The sequence below is a fragment of the Falco punctatus genome (assembly GCF_963210335.1).
Source record: "Falco punctatus genome assembly, chromosome: 4".
Taxonomy (NCBI): Eukaryota; Metazoa; Chordata; class Aves; order Falconiformes; family Falconidae; genus Falco; species Falco punctatus.
The window spans coordinates 2,693,395-2,717,837 of NC_137583.1; the positions used below are offsets into that span (position 1 = coordinate 2,693,395).

At 39.6% G+C, this 24,443-nt stretch overlaps 1 protein-coding gene across 2 annotated transcripts in view; it reads left to right on the forward strand.

Annotated features, from left to right (window-relative positions):
- SLC6A11 (solute carrier family 6 member 11) overlaps positions 1–24,443 on the forward strand; it is a 133,387-nt gene that overhangs the window by 65,109 nt on the left and 43,835 nt on the right. For both annotated transcript variants that reach the window (XM_080386162.1, XM_080386163.1), the window contains one exon: positions 21,606–21,709. In XM_080386162.1, coding sequence (XP_080242288.1) covers positions 21,606–21,709 — 104 coding nt within the window. The remainder of the gene's footprint in view (positions 1–21,605; positions 21,710–24,443) is intronic.

Here is a 24,443-nt window from a genome sequence, read left to right on the forward strand (position 1 = left end):
TCTAATTGTCTTAAGCCATATTAAACAGAAAGTGACAGTTCTTAGAAGAGGTTTTCAGACGTTTTACTAAAAGTGGTTAATGCTCTAGATTAACTGGATGGCTTTTCTTTATTTTCTGGGTTGATTTTTGCTGAGTTAGGATGGGATTATCCACATCCATAGCTTTGTTGAAAGCTAACTAAAATGTGATTAAATTATCATAAAATTACATACTTTCCCATCTGTCATCTTGGATTGTTGACCTATATTGTCATACCAATAGCTGAAGGAGTATGTTGCACGAGATTTCAGTTCTCTGTTTTGAGAATACTATCTTAAAAAGATAATTAACTTTTAATTGTCTTTATTATTTATTCTGCCTAGGCATTCAGGTTTTATTATGCTTGTGAAGGACAATGTTTAGATTATTATCTAGACAGTGTGAAATCAATGCTGTTTTCAATGAAGCATTTATTTATGCAACAGAATGATAGGTAATAAATTGCACCTTGGAACCTTTAATTGGTTTATTAAATACTGAATTTGGTTGAGGGATTTTCTAGAGACATTCCTGTTAAACTTTAAAAAACATTTTTCACTTTTCCTTTTGATCTTTAGGCAATAAATGTTTGTTGTTTTTGTTTTAAATAAATAGACTATAGTAGAGGTGCTTGGTGGATATTAGCTGGAAGCTGGACCACAATTTTGGTGGTATTTTAGACAATCAGATAGTTAAGAGTAGCAATTCAGAGAACCATATTGTATTTGTAATGCTCCTTAGAAGACTGATCTGCTCATTAAATAGCATGGTAGCTTTATAGGGCAGTATATAGCCAACAGTCACTGGTGGGGTTTTTGTAAAAAAGGAAAAAGAAAAAAAAGGCATAAAAAGCTTTTACACACTGTCAGACTGAAACTGGAGCACAGGCCTCCTGGTTCTGCAGCCAGGGCACCGTTCCCTGTTTGTGTGGCAGTCAGCCAGTAACTCAGGAGGTCCTACTGGAACCTGGCCTTGGATTTGGCAAAAGTCTATAAAAATGGAGATGTAATGGGTTTAGAAAAATACAAAAGCATGTGCTGTTTCACACAATGAATGACTAAATGGTGGAACTCACTGCTAGAGGATGTGGGAGGCTGAACGTTTGAATTAATTCAATTAATTACGGATAGGTCAATTGTGAACTGTTAAACACAAGAGTCCGTGTATAACCTGTGGTTCCAGATTGTTTCTGCTGGAGAACTTCTGTCCAGCTTCTACTGGCAATTTCCCTGTCCTGGGATGTCCACCCTGCAGGTGCAGGCTCCTGTGTTCCTACTATAAAAGAAGATGAAGTTTGTGCCAGCTAGTCAGAGCGTGCTTATTTGGATAGAAAATAACACATTGGTGGCTGACGGCTACAGATTCATAGTTTAACTGATATCTTTGATACTTTGATACTTTGATAGCAATCATTCATCATTTTCATTATCCTATGCATGGATTGGTGGGCAAAGTTGTGCCAGAAGTTGTATAGGCGTGGAAGCATCATGCTTCTTGTTTTGGTACTGGTATTATCAGGTGAGACATCAAGAGAACTATAGAAATGACTGCGAGAAAACCACTAGATGATGTTAGTCAGTGGAATAGACAGCTCAAGATGATAATTTCTTCTGCAGAACAGGGAGCATTATCGTAAGTATCAAACAATGTTATTTTCTTGATAGTATATAAGATAATGCTTTACATAAAAACTTACCTAGAACAAAGATCATGTAGCCCAGCATGCTGTTTCCACCAGTGGACCTAAGAGGGTTCCTGGGGGAGTATGTGATACTTGTCCCTTGAACTCTTTGGACAGCCAGGTGTTTTCAGCTCAGGTGATTTTCTAATGCCTAGAACACAAGAAGGCTTTCAGTGTCCCCAGCATTTCTTGGCAACAAGTTCCACAGGTCTGCTAGTTGTATCAGGAAGAGCTTACCTTCTTTCACTCTTTTTGAACTGGAGTTCTAGAAACTTCATCTGATGATTCAAAAGTTCTTGCACTGGAAGTAAGAGTGAACGAAGCATCCCTGCTCTTACTTGTCTTCTCATCCATGACTTGTTAAACTGCACTGATATGCCACCTCAGTTGAAAAAGTCCTAGTCCACTCAATCTGTTTGCATACATAATCAGAGTACAGCTGAGGCTGGTGTGTATATATATATACACACCTTTGGAGATCTTCTAGTCTAACCTCCCTTCCTAGAGCAGGTTTGACCAGAACAGGTTGCTCGCGACCATAAAATCGTAGAACCATTTAGGTTGCAAGAGACCTTTAAGATCATAGAGTCCAACCACAAACCTAACACTGTCAAGTCCACCAAAGATCATGTCCAGTTGGGTTCTGAGTACCTCCAAGGATGGTGACTCCACAAGCTCTCTGTGGGCAACCTGTTCCAGTATTTGACCACTCCCACAATAAAAGTTTTTTCTTGTGTTTAAATGCGATTTCCTAATTTCCAGGTTTTGCCCGTTGCCTCTTGTCCTTCTGTCAGGCACCACTGAAAAGACACTGGTTCCCTCTTCTTTATTCCCTCCCATCAAATATTGATAGACATTGTTACAATCCCCCAAGTCTTCTCCCAGCTGAACAGTCCCAGCTCTCTCAACCTCTCCTCACGTGTTAGGTGCAACAGTCCCTTAATCCTAGTTGTAGCCCTTCATCAGACTCACTCCAGTAAGTCTGTGTCTCTCAAGAACTGGGACCCTAGCACTGAACGCAGCAATCTAGGCAGGCCTCAACGGTTCTTGGCAGAGAAAAAGAATCACCAGCCTTCCTCAGTGTGCTGCTAACACTCTTCCTCATGCTTAGCCCGGGATGCTGTTGGTCGCCTTTGCCTCAAGGACACTGTTCCCTAGCCTGCATGTATGCATGGGGTTGCTCATACCGTAAAACACAAAGCTATTTTTGGTTACTTGTTTCATCTTTCTCTAAGCCCTTTCAAATTCCATTGTAACTTTTTTGTGTGAGGAGACCACAGTAAGAAGTGAATAGAGTATTCAAGATGTGGATAAATGACGGATTTAATCAGTGTTATAATGCAGTTCTCTTCCTTAGTATTCTTATATTTATTCCTTAATAATGTCTAGCACTTAATTTGCTTTCTTGACCACTACTGAGTACTGTTGAAACGATCTAACATAACTACAAAATGATGCTTCCAAATCAAAATTTTCAGGTAAGAGTGCATCATTTCATAGGTCAAATCAGAGTTGCTTTTTCTTGTATATGTTACCTGAAATGCAATTGAAATTTTTGTGCCATTTTAAAAAAAAATTATGTTTCAGTCACTGCAGCTCATAAGATCCATCATCCCAATTAGATGTCATTCCTGCTAGTCTGGTTAGCTTGGTGTCACTTCTTTTTTAACAATCATCTTTGCTGGTCTGATTAACTTTGTGTCATCCCTTTTTTCTCAGTGACTTGTGAAAAAACTGAACAGCAGAGGTGCAGGTCATTGTAGTATTCCTTTGGTGGCCTTCCTCTGCTGTAAAAGATTTTCCTTTACATTTGGCATTTCCTTTACAATTTGGCATTTCCCATCTTCTCACCAGTTATTTTTCCAGCAATTAGTTTCTTTCTTAAACCTCAGATGCTTAGTTTCCTAAAGAGCTTTTGGTGACAGATTTTTCCAAAATGCTTTTGAAAATCAAATAGGTTTATATCACCTTCAATCACATGGTTGCTGACCACTTCCAAAAATTTTAAGAGCAATAATCTCTCTCGGTGTTTATCTTTTCTTCAATTTCTAAGCTTTACCAGCAGCTTCTGTCATGTCTCCAATGCCAAGTATAGGAGGAACAGAAGGAGCAGAGGGAACAGGCTCTGGAAATAGAGATGCATTCTGTGCTGGTAATGCTACAGACACTTGATTGGTTTCTTAATTTTTGAAGTGCAGCTGCCAGTGGCACAATTCCAGCAGCTGGGCCAGAATCCAATGTTGAGGTGCCTACCCGCGGCATTTTGCCAGTTTAGTTCAGAAGGGGAAATATATTCTTCACCTCTGGGCAAGTCAAGACTGCAGACTTCTGCTTCATTTGCCTTTGGGCTTTTCTGCTTTTGGCAGTGGCTGGAGAAAGGCGATGCTGTGGGTCGGAAGCTATGCTCTTATGACAGCTACTCTCTGCTTTCCATGAAGAGTCAATGGAGACAGATCATTTTCTTACAATCACCTGCTGACTGCAGTCAGTGAGATGAGGTTGTTTGAGTAGACAGCCATAAAAAAGATTACTGAGACTCAGTGCCATCTTCCCCAACACGGCTGGAGTAAGGCAGTAATGTAATCTGATCTAATCTGAGAAAGCGAATCAAATGTTTAGTGTATTGATTGCCCTAAACAGCCTCTAATGCTGGTGCTGGTACTGTACAAAATGCAATAACAAGAAAAAATGTGTAAATACCGAAGAGCACATTTTAAGGGAGCTGCTTCTACTCTGTCTGCTCTATCCCTGTACTGACAGTGCCTGTCGATCTCTGCACACCCTGCTCTACAGAAGAAATTAGAGTTGTTAGATATCATTGCAGAATGCAATCTGAGAAAAAATTATAGTATTGGTACACAGAGCTAAATCACTTCAGTATATCCCTTGATACAAACCCTCCAGTCAAAGGCAGTTCTTTTTATCAGGAGTTAATGAGAACTTTGTGTGAGTACGCAAAGACAGAATAAAGACCATGGGTATGCATTATCTACTAAATCTTGATCTCTCAGATCTGTGAAACAACAGTGTTTTCAGAATGACTCGACCAGATAGTGCAGTGACCTAAACAGGGAACAACTTTGTCTTTGCAACAGTGTATGCAAGGGTAGAATCTCTGCATATGCTTATTTTACCATATTTACTACAGTTGTCCTAATACCTAAATGCCACCCTTAAGGATCCTTCTGCAAGAGATTGGCAGTCATGAAAATCTTTTGTGTCATGGAAGGGATTTCTGAAGTGAACAAAAATATAATGAACATAAATAAGCTTTTTTGAGATAAACTTTTATCTACTGCTTAGAAAAATTGAGTGTGCTCCTAAGGGATATTTTTTATTAGATGAGAATTTATATCACAAATTTGATTATACCAACTCAGCTCCATTTTAAAGTCTTTATACTGTAAGGCGTGAGTACTTTTTTTTATTTTACTCTGCTTCTAGTGTCCTCAAGCCCATAATTGGCAAAATGCTACATTAGAGTAGTAGAACATATATTAACTCTTCACATATTTCAAACTTTACTTGGATAAATATTTCTGCAAGGACGAAAAGCCAATAAGCAAGTCTTTTAGTTGCATTTCTTGTTTTCACAAATTCCAATTCTATAAAAACTAGCAAGGTCAAAACTTGGCTCCTGGAAATCAATGGAAAAACTTCGGTTAAATTTTGTCCCTAATACTGCAGAAACTTTACCTGTTTAAAATGAACTGTAAATTTTTAAAGTATTCAGTAGTGAGGTAGCACATTCTTTTCCTTGTGTTTTGAATTTCCTTTCCTTTTACTTTTTTTAAACACTGTATGGTGCTAAATGTAAATTTTTCTTAAACAGATAAATTTTTACTTTACGAAGCAGATGTTAGAGGCTAAATATACAACTCAGGTAGAACCTCCAGGACTCATCGTGGTCTGGAATCTTCAGTTCCCACAGGTCCCACTGAAAATCCCTGGGGACTCCTGAAGGTCAGAGTTTGCTCCGTTTGCTATTCAGTCCCCTACTGAAGAAACTTAATGTAGTGCTTTTAATTCTCCCAGTAAGTAACAGGGAAAACAGGCTCCTCTGAAGGGTAATTTATCCCACTTAATGATTGAGTAACTTTCGAGGAGGGGCCAATCTCTCTCCTTTGGCTACAGGAGAACTCAGGAAAGTACATTCTTAATTTAAACACCCTCATTAGACTCTAACCTAGGTGGCAGGCGGCCTTTGGCATCATAACTGTATTATAATCGCTAGTTGGCAGGAGCTGGATTGGCTGAAACAAGAATCATGAAAAAACTCCCAATATAGTGTCAGCTTTTCTGGGCAAAGTGGTGCTTTTGACGTGGTGCCTGCTTCGGTGGTTCAGATAGTTTAGTCTACAGGCAGAAGCTCTGTTTTCTTATCGTAAATTGAATCCACTCTGGGAGTATCTTTCGGGCCTCATATTAGGCACCGTTTTACTGAACGGGGAGAGGGACTGTCAGGCATCTTTTTACCTGCTCCTGGTAGCAGCATTTCAGTTTTGTTCTGGTTCAGGCATGCCTGCACACCTTCTCCTTCCACAGCACAGCTGGATTCAGCCCTCTTTGCACGGATAGAATAGTTGCAGCCTATATAGCATATAGTCATTGTGGTTTTAAAATTTTATTTGGTTGTGAGGCTGCTTAACAAACTGGTATGGATTTGACTCCGTTACAGCCGTACTGCACAACCTTGCTGTGGAACTGCCTGGGGTATGAACACTGACAATGGAACAGAACACAAGTATGCTGCTGCGATGTTCTCGGTACCACGATGGTTCCACTTCTGCCCAAATTAAAAATAGTGTTATTTGAAAATAACCTTTAAGGTGTGATTTTTACAGTCAGTTCTGCCTGTCTCTGAGCTGCAGGTTTATACAAACGAAAAGGCTTTTTGGCAGTTTGTATAGTATTCAAAGATGAGGAAATACTTCTTTCAAGAAATCTGGCCTCTATTTTAAGAGTGGTTCATACACAGTTTGATATGATTGTCAGTTATTTTTAGTAATATTTAGTGTTTTATTTATTACTGGGTATGACTAATACATGGCACTGTGTTACTTCATCAATACCTCTGAAACTTTTGGGTCGTCATTGTACAGCAATAACTGTTTAAAGCCACATACACAATACCTAACATTTTACTACTCAGTCAAACTTTGCTTCAGTCAGTGTTTGTGTATCATTTTAGCATTCATCTTTGGGTACTTGGACAGTGTCTAAATTGCAGAATTGAGTGGAGATTCCCTTGTGGAAAACTTAGTTTAGCATGAGGTTTAGGCTGTCTTCAATAAAAGGAAGAATTTAAGATCAAATAATTCTTATGCTTCCATAACTGTGTTTTCTTCTGTTTCAAACTGTTCTTTTTAGATACTTCGTTAATAGTTTCTAAGGTTAAGTATTCTTAAGAAGATTTTTAAGAAGAATCCTTGAGAATTATTGTTTTTAAAGAAGTTGGATTAGATAACATTTAATCTAATGTTATATGACCTAAGTATAGTTTTCTTTTAATTTCTGAATGAAGTGAATTTTTTGAATAATGAATCATGACAGATACATTTACGCTTTTTTAGCGTATTTGCAATCAGGGCTGAATACTATGTTTAAATGTCTCCAGTGTCCCTCAGGTTTCAAGGATGGTGAATCTTACAAAAGTAACAGGAGTAAACAAAAAGCTATCAGAGAAGGATTTGTTTTGTCACTCTGATATTACAGTCAAGCATCTCTGTAATAGCAATTAGGTATCTTGAAATGATCAGCTTGCTGAGAGGATATGGAAACCTGCTACGTTTGCTAGAACTCCTGCCTCCTCCTCCCCTTGGAAAACCTAAAAATGAAACCAGCTCCAGAGCCCTGGTTTCTGGCAATGTTATACAAATGTAGTATTTGAAGAAAAAAAGACCTTAAAACCACCTTGGTCTGGATTCAGAATACTTCAGAAATTAGTCAGGACGAGCTCTCTCATCAGTGCCTCAGTGCAATTGGGCATAAATATTTTGAAACACTTCTGACTGCCCATGAGCATTATAGTGTATGTGGGAGCAGCCAAATATCTCGTTCTGAGAGCATTTGGTGATAGTGTCTTAGTCAGTAAAGAGGAACACTGATCAACACCCTCATTTTAGAAATTAGTTAACTGCACTTCCTGCATTTGTTTTAAAAAATTTAGCATCTTTATTTATAATTTACAGGAAATGACATTAAGCATGCCCCAACTTCCAAACATGCCCCTGAAAAGACCTGGTAAAGTCTGGTATCTCTAGGACAAGAAAAATACACTCTCTATTGAAAAGCGAAAGAAAGCCAATAGCTTTTTTTTGTGCTTTTTTGTATCATGTCCGGAATGAAAAAAAAAAATTTCTTTTGTTTGCCAATGCATGAAGCTTTATATAGTGCAAGTGTATGAGAAGGCAAATTTTTTTATGCTTTTAAGGCATGCTACAGGAGAGCTACACAGCACAACCAGAGTATGTGGAAGCTCTATCAGTCAATGACTTTACCTTCTAGAACACTGCACAATCCTCATTAACCAAGAACTGTCGATACAAGCAGGCTTCATCACAGAGGAATGATGCAGAGCCTCCTGCTGATCTGAATTCTCTGTACGTTTGGTAAGCAGTTACAAGAAATGAGTCAGTGAAAAAGCAGTTTCTGCTCCCAAGAGATACTGGGATTTTATGATATTTTTGCCTCTTATCAATACCTTTTAAAAAAGGTTTCCAGCCTGCCAGATTTGCAAATTTAAGCTACCAATGTACTGAAGACAATTTTCATGTCATGCCACTCAGACATAAAAGAACTGTTCCAGCTACTCAGTGACCTTTTTTCCCCCCCGAAATCACGTTCATCATAGGGACGTAAATGTTTTTATAGGAGTCATATCTCTTGAATACTCTGTGTATCTTACACTGTCAGCCTTCTCCTTACCTTATGCTCCAGAGCTAAAATAATGGAAAGCTGGCATATATTTCAAAGGAAAATTCTATACTGAGATAACTTTCCCCTTAAATGTATTCTAGGCAACTGTTGTAACTATTGGCTGTAGATGAAAACATGCAAGTTTTATCTTAAAGATAGTTTAGAGAAAATCTTGGACTCATAATTACTATTGTAGATGGGATATTTCCTTTGGGCAAACTTGGAATGTTAGCATTGACTTTCAGATAAAGATAGGCCTGGCCAAATATTTGTTCTTGTGTTAGATTTTTTTAGTCTTTCTAAATATGGGGAAAAGTCCTATGAAAATTATTCCTGGGATTTTGCATATCTGCACAGAAGAAATCAAGCAAGACAATAAGTGCTATTAAATCAAAGGTCTTTAAGAGGAGGAATATCAGATAGCCATCTATTATTTCTTTCATACCTTTACATTTCTTGGATGGTCAGGACAAGGTAATAGTTATCCAAATACTGGTTGGAGAGAGCAGCTCCAAAGGCTTATGCCTTAATAATGCTGTTTTACACACCTCTAATTGCTCTTTGTGATGTGACTTTGTGACACACCAAATCTCTGCACGTAACCTGGAAAGCTACTTTCACAGCCGGAATAGTCTTTTACATCACTTGCAGGCAGCGCTGCCCATAGGCATTGCTGTTTCAGAGTGAAGTCGGGGGTGGAAAGGCAGTGGAACAACCCGGAGGTTACAGAATGCTTTTACCTCCATTACCACTCCTAGTTGCCCAGGCGTTCTTCTGAGCCTCCAGGTCTCCAAGGTGTCCTTGTGGTGACAACTGCAGAAACAACAGGCTTTCAGGTCCGTCACTGTGGAAAACTGGTCACCTGAGTATTCGGTGTCCTGGAATTCAGAGCCCTCTTGAGGTCTGAGGTGCCAATTAGAGATGGAGATAATGTAAAGGTTAGAAATGGAAGCAGACAATCAAGCATCCCAGCATTAAATGTATCAGCCTTGTACCTTTCAGACTGTGAGTGAGGTAGGAGGCAGGCGTTGCTCTTTTAATATATTAGTTTACTGTACTGCAGATTAATGAAATAATGAAATAACAGATTTACTGCTGGGACTTGTTACCTCCTGTTGTTTCTGTAATGGCATTCAATTTGGAAGCAGAGTTGTGTAGATGTGTGGGGCAGGGGTGTGTGCTGCTGGCTGTTCTCAGCAATTAGCCAAGGAGACGGTTGGTAAGACAATAGTAAAATAAGGATGCAAAATGCAATATGTTTAGCACGTGCGTTCTTGCCAGGTTGGGATTTCTCTTAATTGAGGTGCTAGTTTGTGTGTTTGACTCCTGTGTCAGAATACGCTGACTGGGCAGCGAATCCAAACCACTGGTCTCTTTCCCGTCTCCCACAGCACTGTTGCCGTCTGAGGTAACGTGGAGGGTTTCAACCAACAAGTCCATAATCAAAGTGAATTGCAGGCTCAGAAGACTGAAATCGGAGTTTGGAAATCAAAGACACTTTTTAAAAAACCCACGAAGCCTTGCACTTGTTTCACTGCCCTTCCCACAACACCACCCACCCACCCACCCTGAAATGCACATTCACGCCCCTGGTTATCTCAGCTAGCAATCTGCAGAGGAGAGGGATTTTCAGATAACATTAATTTTTAACGAACATATACCCTAACCTGTATGAGGGTGCTCATGATTATACAGACAGGGAAGTACAGCAGGACCTCGTGGCTGCTAGTTTTGGAATCATGCCAAGGCAGTCAAGATCTCTCCTAAGTTTTGGGTTAAGGAGTTCAGGAAGGTAAACCAGTCTCATAACAAACATTATTTGAGTCATGAAAAGCAGTCAGAGTGAGTGAAAGAATTCTTCCTCTGAGTCCCAGAAGGAACCTCAGCATGCTTTGCTCCAGCACCTGACTTTCAACACTGGCTGGCAACACAGAAACATACTACTGGTGTGGCTCCCCTATTGAGGAAGGTCCTGTTCTATTTTAACAGGGTGGTACTTGGCTAACAGTTATGCCTTGGGACATTAGCATTTAAATATGTGTAAGCTGAGCTATAGTGTTGGTCTCCAAAGGCAGCAATGAATAAAAAGACCTGCAGGCATTTAGGGCCTTCCCCCCCAGCTCACCATTCTCAGGATGAATCCCCTGCATTCACCCGCCCGTGCGCAGCATTAGCGGGAGGTGGGAGCGGGACAGCCTAGCAACCCGCAGCCATCCCGAGGGGCGGAGAGGAAGGGATTTTCATGTAATTATTCACTGCTACAAAAGCTGTTGTCAGGTAGACACTAGAAACATAGCTGGTTTATTATTCGCCTAACCTACTTTTAATCTTTTGAGAATCACTACCATTAAAGAGAGGCAAAAAAGAGCTTAATTCAGCCATTTTCTGCCTGGCCGTTTAAGTTGTGTTTTCCTGCTCTAATGAAGGCTCTGCTTTCAGAAGCTGTGTTGTTTAAAAACCCCTGGGTAGTAAACTTCAGAAACAAACCAAGTCCTGTATCCAAAACTCAACTTTTTTTCCTTTTTTTTTTTCCTTTTTTTTTTTTTTCCTTTTTCCTTTTTCCCTGCCTCTTCACAATACACAGTACATATTTTGTTTTGGTTTAGTTTTCCATTTAATGACATTTCCCATTAAGTTGAGAGGGTAGCAAGATAATTTCTTTTTTTTTTCCCAAAGAAGGCGTTTGGGGACAGGGGGCAGGGGCTAAAGAGCTTATTTACTTTAGGTAACACAGTTGGTGCCAGCGTGCTTGGATCCAGCAGGTTTTTTACTTTACTTTCCCGAACACGAGGGCCCTGGCCTTGCTGCCAGCCATGATCCCCTGGAGCTGACTGAGGCTTCGTGATGAGAAGAGGGGACATTTCAGTACTGTTCTTGCTACCTGCATAAGCCTACAGGAGCTGTGCTTCTCTTGTAAAACATCATGCTAAACTCTTCTTACATCAAGGACTGTTGGAACAGACAGCTGTGGCTTTCAAGTAGCCTGAGGGCAGGCATATTTTCAGGGAACAGTCTGATTTATAACCTTCTTTTTCCACATCACACTTTTAGCGTAAGTTCAATAAATGTAGACTGATAACTTCAGACATGGAAAATTTTAAAGGACACTGTTTAATGGAATGTAAGTGTACCAAAAGTATGTTGAACTACTATTGAAAGCATATTTGCTGAGGCAGCAACTTTCAGAATGATTTATCGTGAAGGTCATCATGTAAATTCTCAGAAACTTTGATCTGTGTCTTTAGTTAATCTTCTACTCAGAGAAGTCACTTTAAAATTGCATTCTAGCAGTGTGTTTTGTTCCGTTTGTTCCAGGATTTCAGTTTCAAGCAAGGAGCTGTATTTTTCTAGTCAGCAAAAAGCTTTTCATTGTGACCCCTGGGACTAACTAGTTTAATTTTGCGAAATTTCTTTTTATTTCTAAAGACACGTGTCATCTTTTAATTAATTCTGTTGAAAAGATTTGTAGATTTCTTTAAAAAACTAAACATATACCAAGAGAAGAAAATCAGTATTTTTTGTTATTTTATAGTCAAACATGAAAAACTATGCAGCTATAATAACTGTTGATTATGTGGGGAAATTAAAATAATAAAGTTTATTCTCCCCTGTTTGATTTTGCCTGTAGGATTCGTAAGAATAAGATACATTATCAGTGTACTGCTCATCAGGAAAAGAGCAGAATGGATCCAAGGAATGGATTTATTCACTTTGAATGTCTGCATCTTCTAAGTGTTTGGGTTGTTTTTGAGAGTAGAACAGTACTTTGAACTGAAATATGTATTTTGCATAGTTGCATAGCACAGACATTCAGCAGATTTTTGTGCCAGCTGCTATTGAAGACAAAAAATCAGTTGATTACAAGAGAGTGATTACAGAGTAAATGAAAACCAGTTAATTCTCTTTTTTATGCCTTTAAACAGAGATTTCAGTTGATGGCAGTGACCTAGGTATAACCTAGGTGTAACCTAGGTGTCTAAAGATACTGCGTGTTGCTGTTCAGCGTGGCCTCTGGGGCAGATGTAGATGCTCCAGCCTCTTCTCTATTCATTTAGCAAAGCACTCTGCAATGAAACCTAAAATACCCCAAAATGAATCTCTGTCTTTTCTTGTGGGGTGTCATATGAATGTAGAGCATTTTTCATCTTTCGTGTGTGAGGAACACAGAAAGTGTTAAAAGAAAAAAAAAAAAAAAGAAAAAAAAAGCCACACATACACTTTGTTGCTTTCTTTCCAGTGTATCCAGTGATACATATATATACCCAGCCTATACAGCAGTCTGCTTCTCCTGGTGTTCTCTGCTACCAGCCAAACATAATAGTTTGTGATGGTGTTGAATGTTCTTCGTAATGAGAAGGCTGGAAAAAAAATTACTTTAACTGGAATAAAATCAGAGGTAGAATGCTCAGTCCTCTGCTACTGCCTATTTTAGCATTTTTCTTAGAAGATACATTCATAAATATATTAAAATTTAACTGAGGAATGTAATAAATGGCAATTTAAGAAATGTTCTGGAAATTATTCTTATAGTTGCACATTAACCTACACTGTGTAGGCACACCTCAATCAGTAGAATAAACCTTAGTTTCCTAGTATCTTCAGAAATTAATGATTGTATTTATTTGAGACATAGGAACTAAGACTGGAAAAATCAGTCTTGTAAATAAAAAAAATGTTAAAGCTCCCTGCCTAGGAAACTTCAGGCTATATGGCACTTCCTTGTGACAGAGAGTATGTGCTCTGTGTTCTTAATATTGAAGTATTATTCTGAGCAGCAGAGTCCAGTGGCCCTGTTCTGTTTGCTACAGCAGCACCGTGACCGTCAGGAGCCTCAGCACAGGCAGGATTTGGCTGCAGGAAAAGCATTCCGTTAGGTCTGAGCATGGTTTGTTTTGTTTAACATAGCTGAGGTAGGTTCATTTCACATGTACCACGTGTTCACGTGTATCGCATCTCTTTGGTAGTGTTAGTGTGAAGCCAAGGTGCGTTACCAGATGAGAGAAAGGTTCCAGTCTGGCCCCACGACAAGGTCAGAGTATCTTGGTAGCACCTGTCTGTCCAGTTGTCCTCCGAGTTGTAGGTTCATGGTGTGAGCACCTGCTGTTTTTCTGGGGGTTACAGCAGAAGGGTCAGCTTGGTTTTCAATTTCATCTCCTGTTCAGTCGGGTATGTTAGCTAGTAACTGAAAACAGGGTTTAATGATGAACTGATAGAAAAGAAGTACTTAGACTATCTGAGGTGAAAGGATGGGGTGAAATAGGGACTTTGGCTTTTCCCCCAAATCATTAGAAACTGCATTTTTTTCATCATATCTTGCTAAGCATATATTTTGGGGTTTCCTACAGTTTTATGTCAGAAGGTATTGGACCTGTTCTGACCTGTTGTGGCAGTGCAGCTGCCATTGCTGAAGGCCGCAGTCCCGTAGAAGCTCTGTCTGACCGGGGGGGAAGGAAGCCTGTGTTGGGGGTGCTGGCTGGCAGATTCTTTTGAAGTAGTTTGATTCTCCAAAAGCTTCTATTAGTGCTCATAATTACGCACGTGGTTAATTCCTTCATGTCTGCAGTGGGTTAAGACCCAACATTTTTATAGAATCGTAGAATTATTTAGGTAGGAAAAGACCTTTCAGATCATCAAGGCCAGCGGTTCACCCAGGACTGCCAAGCCCACCACTAAACCATGCCTGCAGGTTCTTATAGTCCTGTCACATCTAAACCTATATAGTAATGAAAGAATGTACAGTATTTTTTTCCTACAAAGCTAAGATCTTTACCCTGACCACCCTGTGCGAACTCCATGACTGGTTTTCAGTCTCTGTTTGCTGTCCATCTTCTTTTCTTTTTTTCTACATTGCACATGGATTTCTGTTTGGGTTGTTCTTTTGGGGTTTTTTGTTCGTTTTTCCTCTGATCTTCATTTAGTCCTCTTGTGGCCTTCTCCATTTATTGAATTTGTCTGCCTTTTACAGTACATGAAATATCCAGGTAGGTTAGCTGGCTCCCAGCTGGGTTGGGTGCTTTATGAATATAGACTCACAAAGCATGGGCTTTAGAAGCCAACTTGAAAATGCTAAACCTTGTGATCTAGTACAGCTAGAGAAGTTCTGTAGCTGACGTGATTTTTTTGACGTTTTCCACACCCTCCCCACATATTGTGATGGACACTGGCACATGAACATTAAACTTGTCATGACATGTGGGACTTAAACTCCAGTAATGCTCTTTTCAAGTCTATTTGGCAACAGGTTATTTGATTCAAGCATTCTTCCTGTTATAAAAATCTGCAGCTGTTCTATGCCTTTACTTTGAAATTCATTTATTATATCCTGACAGCAAAGCCTATACTTTTAAAATTCTTATTTGAAACCAAAGGCACACTGCTTTTTAAAATACAAACACTGCTGAGATTCATCAAAAAGTAGTGAATAATTTAAATTAAAATAAAATTCTAAAGTGATTGCTTATTCTCTGATAACAAAATGGAAAATAAATTATTATCAACATTTGGAACATCATGTTTTAAAGAGTGAGCACAGCGTTTAACTGGCCTATGAGATCCCCCATATTCTCAGACAGAGTGTTTCATCATGGAATTGTCATTAACCACTCTGTGTTTAAGGATGCTTTGAGCTTTGCAGCTGAAGAGGTGGTTCAATCTCACTGTTAAGAATGTAAAAAAAAAGTGCATTTATGGAACTACACCACTGGGATGCATATGTCAGCCAGTACTCAGACACTAATGTGAAATCAATTCCCTTGATTTTAATAGAAACACTCAAGGAAGCAAACTTAAGTGTGTGGGTACAAATAGTAGGAGCCCTTACATGTTTATCATTTTTAACAGATCTGTTAACTGTAGACAACAGGAGAGGTCATGGAAAGACAGATAAACAATATACACATTTTGTTTAATGGAAGAATCCTCATAGTGCTTGATTGTTGTCCTAATTATGTACGGAGAAACATGGATGTTGCGGTCCTTTTAGATGAGACATTACATTGAAAACTCTCTGAACCCTTCACCTGGAGCAAGGTATCACAGTGATTCAGTACCATTAAGAAATCTGTGAAATATCATTTAGAAGACTGCAAAAAAAGAAAGAGTGACGTGTGTTTTTCTTTACACACACCACCAGTCTCTGAAACTGGAATACACAGGCACCTAAAGCCTACGTGTCAGTCCAGACTAGTATCAAGAACCCACAGCTACTACCTCAACATGCTTGTTGATTCTGTACGTGTGAGAGCAGTGCCACTGGGAGGAGATCATGGCACCTCCCCTGCGCTAGGTCACGTATAGCCCTTAGGTCAGCACTAGTTGTAATGACAATGACAGTAGCGGGTTCCCATCTGGAAAAATGCCATGAGCCTTACTCTGTCATAGCTTTAGTCATATTTATTACTTTTCCTTGTGTGTTGTTAGGCATACACTTTATTGTGTTGACACTGCCTGCTCTTTAGAGCTTTTCTGGGTTTTTTTGGTATTAAATTCCATCGTATCGTTCAGGCCCATGTATGGTCTTCCCTACTTCATGCTACTGTGACAATAGCACTAGTGTTACACATTGGTTATTCTCATCTGTTGACTTAAAGTAGAGAGAAAAAAATCACCTTTCAATCATGGCAGATCTGTGAGTCAACAGTTAGAGGGCCGCTGTTACCACGTGCAGGGTGCTTGTGAAGATGTACCCGTACGCACACAACACAATGGGTATTTGAACAAGGAATAAGCATAGGAAGTGGCTGAGGTGATTTAGTGCTGCACTGGGCCGTTTATGAAAAATCATATTCTCTTTTGTTTGCTTTTCTGCTTTTTTACCAGTATCTGAGCAACAAACTGAATAATTAAACCATAAACTGGTGTTTGTCCCAAGAGCTTCTCTACTCAGCCCACAGACTTGATCCTCACAGGCAGAGGCAATGTAGGCTGACCAGGTCCTGTCTTCCTCCAGGGCCCAGGTGCTGAGGGGTGAGATGCTTGGCTGTGGGTTTGAACATGTAACCTGCCACAAACATGATTTCCAAGTATCACATTTTTAACAGACCGCTCCCACTTCGGCTCAAAATGTCCTCAACATGCATTTTAGGCACCTTGCATTCCTCCTAGAGATACGCACAACACGGCAGAATAGTGAAATTTCATTAATAGCTTCCTTTAGCTGAGGTGTAAAAGGAAGCTTTTCAGGTGACAACATATATTTTTTTGAACGACATGTCTTTCAGGAGGGTCAGGCTGAAAATAGCTGCATGTTCCCCAGCCATGAAACAATTTTACACCTTATGAGTTACATTCAGCTGTTTGTCATGACTCAAAAGGTTTGTGGAAGTGCCAGTCAGTTTATCCTATATTTCCTGCAGTAACGGGAAGATTCCATAATAGCTGTGTAGCAGTGTATAGAAAATATATACAGAGAATATGGGAAGTGAAGGGAAGGTACACAGTTAGAGAAAAACCTGGAATCTAATGTTAGTCCTTCAGGTAAGCAATGTTCTTTTTTATTCCATGCATTATGGAAATAATCAATTTCAACACATAACAGGTTTTCCCCAAGGCCTCTGCCTTATTCAGGCACAGCTCCAGCTAAGCTCATTTCAGGACAGTTATGCAACATTTTGTTTCAGACTTTTCACGCGTTGCTTGGCCCTGTAAATATACTGCATATTGTTCAGACCTTGTTCATCACAAAAAATGCCTCAGCCTTTCAAAGTGACTTATTTCTGCGCTGTCCACATGCTTCATAAACCTCAGTTATTTTGTTTTCAATGTATGGCATAACCTCATCTCACTGATATAGGGTGATATATAGTGAAGCTAAACCGAGACGCCATTGGTCTTTTGGGGATTTAAAATCCGAAGTTGTAGACCTGGCTTTTTATGCTGTGGGTTTTTTCCGCTTGTTCCAGACATGTCTTTCATTCACCTTAGTTGCAACTGTGAATTCTCAGTAATTTTGTACTTCACTTCAGGCACCCATTAAATGAGGATTACCCAGTTAATGAACATTTGAGAAAGGGTTGGTTTGAGTGATTTATGGACATAATGTCACATAGAAACTTTATAGCAGAGGCATGAAAAGAACCTAATTCTCTAGAGCAGTATTCTGTTGTCTTCACTACAGCACATCCCCCTTCTTCTTTATGCTTCTTCATTCATTACGTGCGGTACAGTCACGGCAACAAAAGAGGCAAAGGATCCTCCAGACAACAGGATTCTCTGTTTGACGAGCTCAATTCATCTCCCTGGGCAGAGAGATGAATAGTCATGTAAAAGAAGATTGTGTCCTAGACCTAAACACAAGAAGGTCAAATTAAGATTACCCAGGCAGACTTAATATCTAGGTATTGCTAGCTTTTGAGAGCTGGACTTTGCAAAAAAAAGTGCTTTCTGTTTTTAGTAAAGAACGTTCTTGTTTATTCCATTTTGTGGAATTGTGTTTGTACCAACATAAGTTAGGTATCAGCAGGACGCAGCTGAGACCACACTTGTGAGCTAATGGTGTGAATCAGAGAAGTGTGAGAAATCCTCAAAACGGGGATCAGGGCACAGACAGCTCTGCCTGTTTCCCTTCCCACTCGGAAAATGGGAAGCAGAGAGACTCTCAGTCTCTCACTGTCGTGCCTCATTTCTACTTGGAGAAAGCAGGCAGTGCCACAGAGTTGAGGCTTGTTTGATTTATCTTCTCCCTTTGGAAACAGAGCTTCATCTCATGGACTCATTGAACAGCCCCTTCTTCGTAGCCAGCAGGAATTATTCCCGTGCAGGAGTCAGAGCAGTGGTGGTGCTCCTGTGCTCTGAGCATTCTCCTCATTTTGAAGTAGTGCTGAGCCTAGCATGGCCGGGCAGTGGTTGCAATGGTGCAAAATGGGTGCAAAAATGGGAGCACAATAGGTATAGAGGTTCTGTCTTTTTTTTATATTTGGATTTTTAAAATTTTAAGGTATAATAAACAAAGGTTTTGTGCTTTAGGTTTAATCTTGTTTTGGCATGGAAACATTTTAAACACGAGATAAAAAAAAAAGTAAGAAGAAAAACTTAGTTCCATCTTTTAAAGTAGGAGCTAATAGAAAACTATAAGGCATTTTCAATCTCCAAATTTATGAGTGCATACCACTAAATTGACTTAATTATTTCTAACCAAAAGATTTTTCAAGGTGCAAAGTTTATAAAGCATGAACAGGATGTTTTCTGGTACACGTCCTTTCCTCTGGAATTTACTTATGCCAGAAACGTATCAAGTCCTATCTCATTTCAGAAAAAAAGCGTACTCCTTTTGTCCCAGCCTTTCACCAGCTGCTGGCTCCAGAACCCTTGGTTTGCAGCTTACTGGCAGTGTTTTCTTTGTCTCTATCCTTCAGTATTTCATTGTTCTGCAGCATTGTGCTACATTTGTTCCATGTACTTGGAAAATGTTACAACTTCTAGTCTAAGCCAGACGCTGCAAATTTAGCACTCAGAAATAATTCATAATGCTTTTGTTGCCGTAAGCCAGATAGCTGACACCTGGGTTGGTGGGTGGTATCTACAAAAGCCCATCAGCACCCACTAGAAGTTTTAATGAGAACAACTTCCCCTGAGGTACAGTTTATGACCGACTAAGCCTGGGTGTGACTTAGACTAATAAACCATTTGTGTACCTCAACAAATTCTCCAGCTACAAACAAGTACTGCAGTCTGACGCTAAATGTCCAATGGTCACTAGCTGTTGGGGCAAGAACGTGAAGAACTGGTCTGTAATATCAACTGCATAGCTTTAACATGGTGACATGTCTAGACTTGTGACAAACATGCAACAGTTTGCCCATCTCTCATGTTTTTTCCAGCTACCCAAAATCTGCCTGTGGTTTCTACCTTTAATTCCCTATTTGCCACTTCCTCGATCAGTGGTAGATGTTTTTGCCATTTCAGAAACCTGCAATTGAAATATTAATGGTCATCACAAATTAAATGTCACTGGTTCTCTGAGTACGGAACCCAAAAGAAGCTGTGCTGATTCTGTTACTCCGTTCAGTAAATAACATTCCTTCCTTCCTGTTCAAACATTAACAGCGGTTCTGATGGAATTTCTAGGTTGATGTCATATAGTGCAACAAAAACAAAGGGCTCTTCACTCTGATTCAACTTTTGCTTACAGAGCATGTTTCTCATAAAGTATTTGTGACTTTTTGTGGTGAATCACTTAGATGTCACGGTCTTTAGAGGAGACTTCTTTGAAGGAAATAATATCACTTATGGCCAGAATTTTATCCGTTTTTCTAGCTAGGTACACGGGACCTCCAGAGGGATATGCTCTCTGTTCCGCTTCTCAAGCAGCTCTGGAGGTTCTCACTTCAGAGTACAATTCTTCTTTGCCCCGATTTCCCCTAGGACTTGCTGTACAGGGAATAATCAGACTTCTGTGGAGCTGGCGTATGCCAACAGGAAAGGCTGTTGCTTGTCTAAGTGCTATACAATGCATTGCAACAGTAGGTTGTGCAAAAACTGAAATGGAAGGAAACCGCAGATTCTGCATGTCCTGATCCAGTTTCCTAGCTTTTGTTTGTGCTTAAGAAGACCGTGCATTTTCAGTTGACCTATGCTACTTGCAGCTTTTTGGGAGCTTCTGATCTTGTTAAAGAGCCTGTCTGTCAAAAGGCTTTCTTGGTGCGGTTCTTTCCTTACCAAGTGGTGAAACTTCGAGACGTAACCAGCTGTGTCTTATTCAGTATGACAGCAGTGAAAGCATTTAAGCCACTGATGCAAATCAAATGTGATCTTAATGTTACTCCTAAACAGAAACACTCTCAACAACTGCAGAGACTGAGGTCTCACTTGATCGCATGTAAGACAAATGCATCCCCTTCATGTATTTATGAGTATTTGATTACAATTATTACTATTGCTATTATTAGTCATGGAATAATTATCTGTATTACCTCTTCCCTGTCTCAGAGTAGCTAATGGCTACGGAGTTATTACTTCTGGTTATGTAGTCAGTGTTTTGTTACTTCTCTGAAAAGCACTTTGGTTGCTCTGCTTTAAAAAACCCAAACATACAGAGCTCATTTATCCCAGAAAACCAGGAGTCAGAATTTACTGGATTGGAAAGAATAGTCTAGCTGGGTAGATGTGGGTTCTTCACATGGCTCTCATGGCAAAAGCAGGAGTTAAAAGAATGTATTTACCTCCAGTAATAACACATACAGACTCTTGCTGAACAAAATAAACTGTTTTGTTGGGAGTATATTTAAAGTAAAAAAATTTGCATTTTATATTAGTTCAATTCTGAGATTGCTGTGAGGAGAATAATCTCACTGTATCAGCTTATACTTTTTTTTTTTTTTTTTTTTCCCCTCCCCTCTGATTTAGACTATATTTTTTTTTTCACTTTAGGATACAAAATGTTACCATAGTGATAGTATAAAGCTACTTAGTTGTTAAGCTTTACAGAACTTTCATTTATTAATTGTACAGTGACCAGAAAAAACATGTCCTCGTGCCTAACTGGGGCCATTATGTACTGCTCAAGAAACACCTTTGCATGGATAAATTGTTTCTTCTCTTTCCCCAGCTTAATTTGTATATTATCTATGAATGGCATATTTTGTGTTTAGAGTATTTTTTCACACTAAACTTTTTAAATTTGAATAAATACTTATCAAATGTGAATTAGATGAATGCAGATGATTCTGCTTAGATTCCAATTTCTAACAGATTGTAGTTTAATAAAACCATTAAAGAATTTATACTGGGTGAGGTTGTTCTTGAGAAATTCTGTCTCTATTTCTACTTTGATTAGGTTGAACCTGTAAAGACCAGCTGAGTTACTCCTTGTTTATACCACTGGGAAGGAGGGGGGAATTTAAGTCACAGTGTATTTTTTTTAAGGTTGTGACTTATAAAAGGTGTCCCAAATACCCTATACAGTTGCTTCTGCAAATCTGCAGCAAATAAATGCATAAAGGTGATTTCCTTCCTGACCTTTTTTAACCACTCCATTTCTTTTGTCTGCAGGTGTGGGTGGATGCCGGCACACAGATATTTTTCTCTTACGCGATCTGCTTGGGGTGCTTGACAGCCCTGGGAAGTTACAACAACTATAATAATAACTGCTACAGGTAATACCTTCCATGCTTTATTTTTACATTTAGTTTCACCAATGGACGTGTCCACGTGCTTAGTGTCACTGGGAAGTACTTCCCTTTTCCTTTAGGTATTTGCATGAGTAATCATAAGCACATGCACATGTTTTTGTAGGAGAGAGATCTATAATCATAGATTTGTAGAAACCCAGGCTGGTTTAGGCTGGAAGGGACCTTAAAGATCACCCAGTTCCACCCCCTGCCCTGGGCATGGCCATCTCCCACCAGCCCAGGTTGCTCCCAACCCCATCCAGCCTGGCCCTGAGCCCTGCCAGGGATGGGGCACCCACAGCTGCTCTGGGCAGCCCGTGCCAGCACCTCACCACCCTCACAGTGAAGAATTTGTTCCTAATAGCTCATCTAAATATGCCCTCTTTTAATTTAAAACCATTCTCCCTTGTCCTGTTGCTACAGGCCCTAGTAAGAAGTCTGTCCCCATCTTCCTTGCAAGCCCCCTTAGGTACTGGCCGGTGCTACAGTGTCTCCCCGGAGCCTTCCCTTCTCCAGGCTGAGCAACCCCAACTCCCTCAGCCTGTCTGCACAGGAGAGCTGCTCCAGCCCTCTGATCGTCTTTCTTATAATTGCTTCAGAGGAACTCTTTCCAAAATTTGGTGTTTTCATCCATTTTGATCATATCTGACCCTTGCACAGCCACAAGCTACTCAGTACACACAGGTATACACAGCTGCATGTATAATATACAGCATTTCATACAAGTATAATTGCATATGTGTGTAATATTTGACTATGTAACGTATATCTGCTTTAAAAGAATTCCTACAAAAAACTGTTATTAAAACTCACCTGCGTTCGGTCTATGCTCTGAATGTTGCTTTTTCCCATAGTCTACTTGCTGCTAGCTAAAGCACAGTAGAAATGGATCACATTTCATTGCTTATCTTTATAGAAATCAGTAAGAAAATTGCTAATGACTTCAGTAAGTTTCAATCTTCCCTGAATCAATGTCGAAAGGATATGACTCACACAAGATCCTCATTCCATTTTACTGGCTTGGGCAGGAATATGAGCACTACTTTTTTCTTCTGGCATCAGGAGTTATTGAATTAGTTTTCCTACTATTCAACAGCCTTTATTACAAGACAGTAAATGACAGTTTGATTGTACTGACTCCATTATGGTCTCCAGACAGAGAACTAAAATTTCATTTTTCAACAAAGGAAACAATACTGTCCAAAAGCAAAGAACCCCAAAGACACCACCCCCAAACCCCTCAAAGTGTAACTATTTAAATTCTGAGTTACAGTTTTACTTGGGGAGTTCAGGAGACAGTTTTAGGAAATGTCTTCTTTGAACATCTTGGCAACAATTTCCTCTTCTGTCAGAGAAACACCAACCAGTAGGGCCCTCCAGCGAGGGAACTGGGATACTGGAAACTATAGACACATGAGTGTGTCCACCACCTGAACATCTGCAAAGCTATTCAGCAGCAGCTAAGGGTACTTTGCCATCTAAATATGCAAAGTAACTTAGCAGCAACATAAATTACTTTTTTGCCTGGCTGTGACAGCCGAAATTCCAAATGTTTTGCTGTAAAGTAGTGCGAGTCCCCTAAAACCTTCAGTGCTGACTGACATAATTTTCAGAATAATGACAAAAGATACCCCAGCAGTGGGTAATGAATGCCTCTACAGAACAGTGGGTAATAAGTTTGCCCTAATTAGCATAAGGGATGCTTTAACAAAGGTGCTGCCCCATTTCTCTCTTATTTAATTTTATTGCTTTCCAGTTGCATCCCATCTAGGAGCTATTCTGCCACTGCCTCAAGGACCGCAGCGATCTTTTTACTGTGGTTTTGTAACTCATTACAAAAAGCAGGAGATTTGCTGTGTGATCAGAGAGCTCATGTAATTTTCCTTTCCCTCTGACCCTAGCAGCACAGCCGGTAAAACCCATCAGCAGCTGTCTTTGAGAGCTCCCGAGCAAGATGCTGCAACAAAATACTTTTTACTGAATCCAAGATTCACAGTTCCTCTAACAAAATGTTTTCACAGATTTCCTGAATAGGTCAGATTTTATTGTGTCCCGAAGTATGGTTCTCAAGGAATCTGAGGAACGGAGTAGGACAGAAGTTAACTGCAGAAAAGCGGCTGAGTTAAACAGGGCTGTTAACAGAGCAAGACATATAAAGCAGCTGTGCAGTGGAAAACAGAATTAGATTTGTATTCTAATTAGTACTTCAAAAAATTAAAATCAAGCCATGAATTTGCCTCTCACAATACCCACAGTGCATTGTCTGATTGTAACATGTACTTCCACTCTTTTTGCACTCTGTTTTGCTAAAATATTTTTTCAAAGGGAAAGTTGCAGTGGAAAATAATGATATGAGGTATTTCAGTGGGAAATGGGAAAATCTAAACTGCATATGGGTTTTTCTTATTAGCAACCTGATCTATTTCCTTAACGTTATAAATGATTTGCAAACAAGTCACTTCACGCCTTTTAATAGGAAACGAATTTTTATTATCTTTACTTATCTTTTGTTGTAATACATTCATACAGATCCTCCCTGGATTTACAACAGTTTATATCAAAAGTGATGAATGTACTGGCAGCACCATCAGCAGTCAATGTTTTCCCCATATAAAGAAAAGAAAGGTGTACTGATGTTTCCTCTAATTTTTAGCAAGGTACGAATTCCTAATCCATTCAGACCTGAAGGGATGGATTCGTTTCAGACAACCCCAGCAGA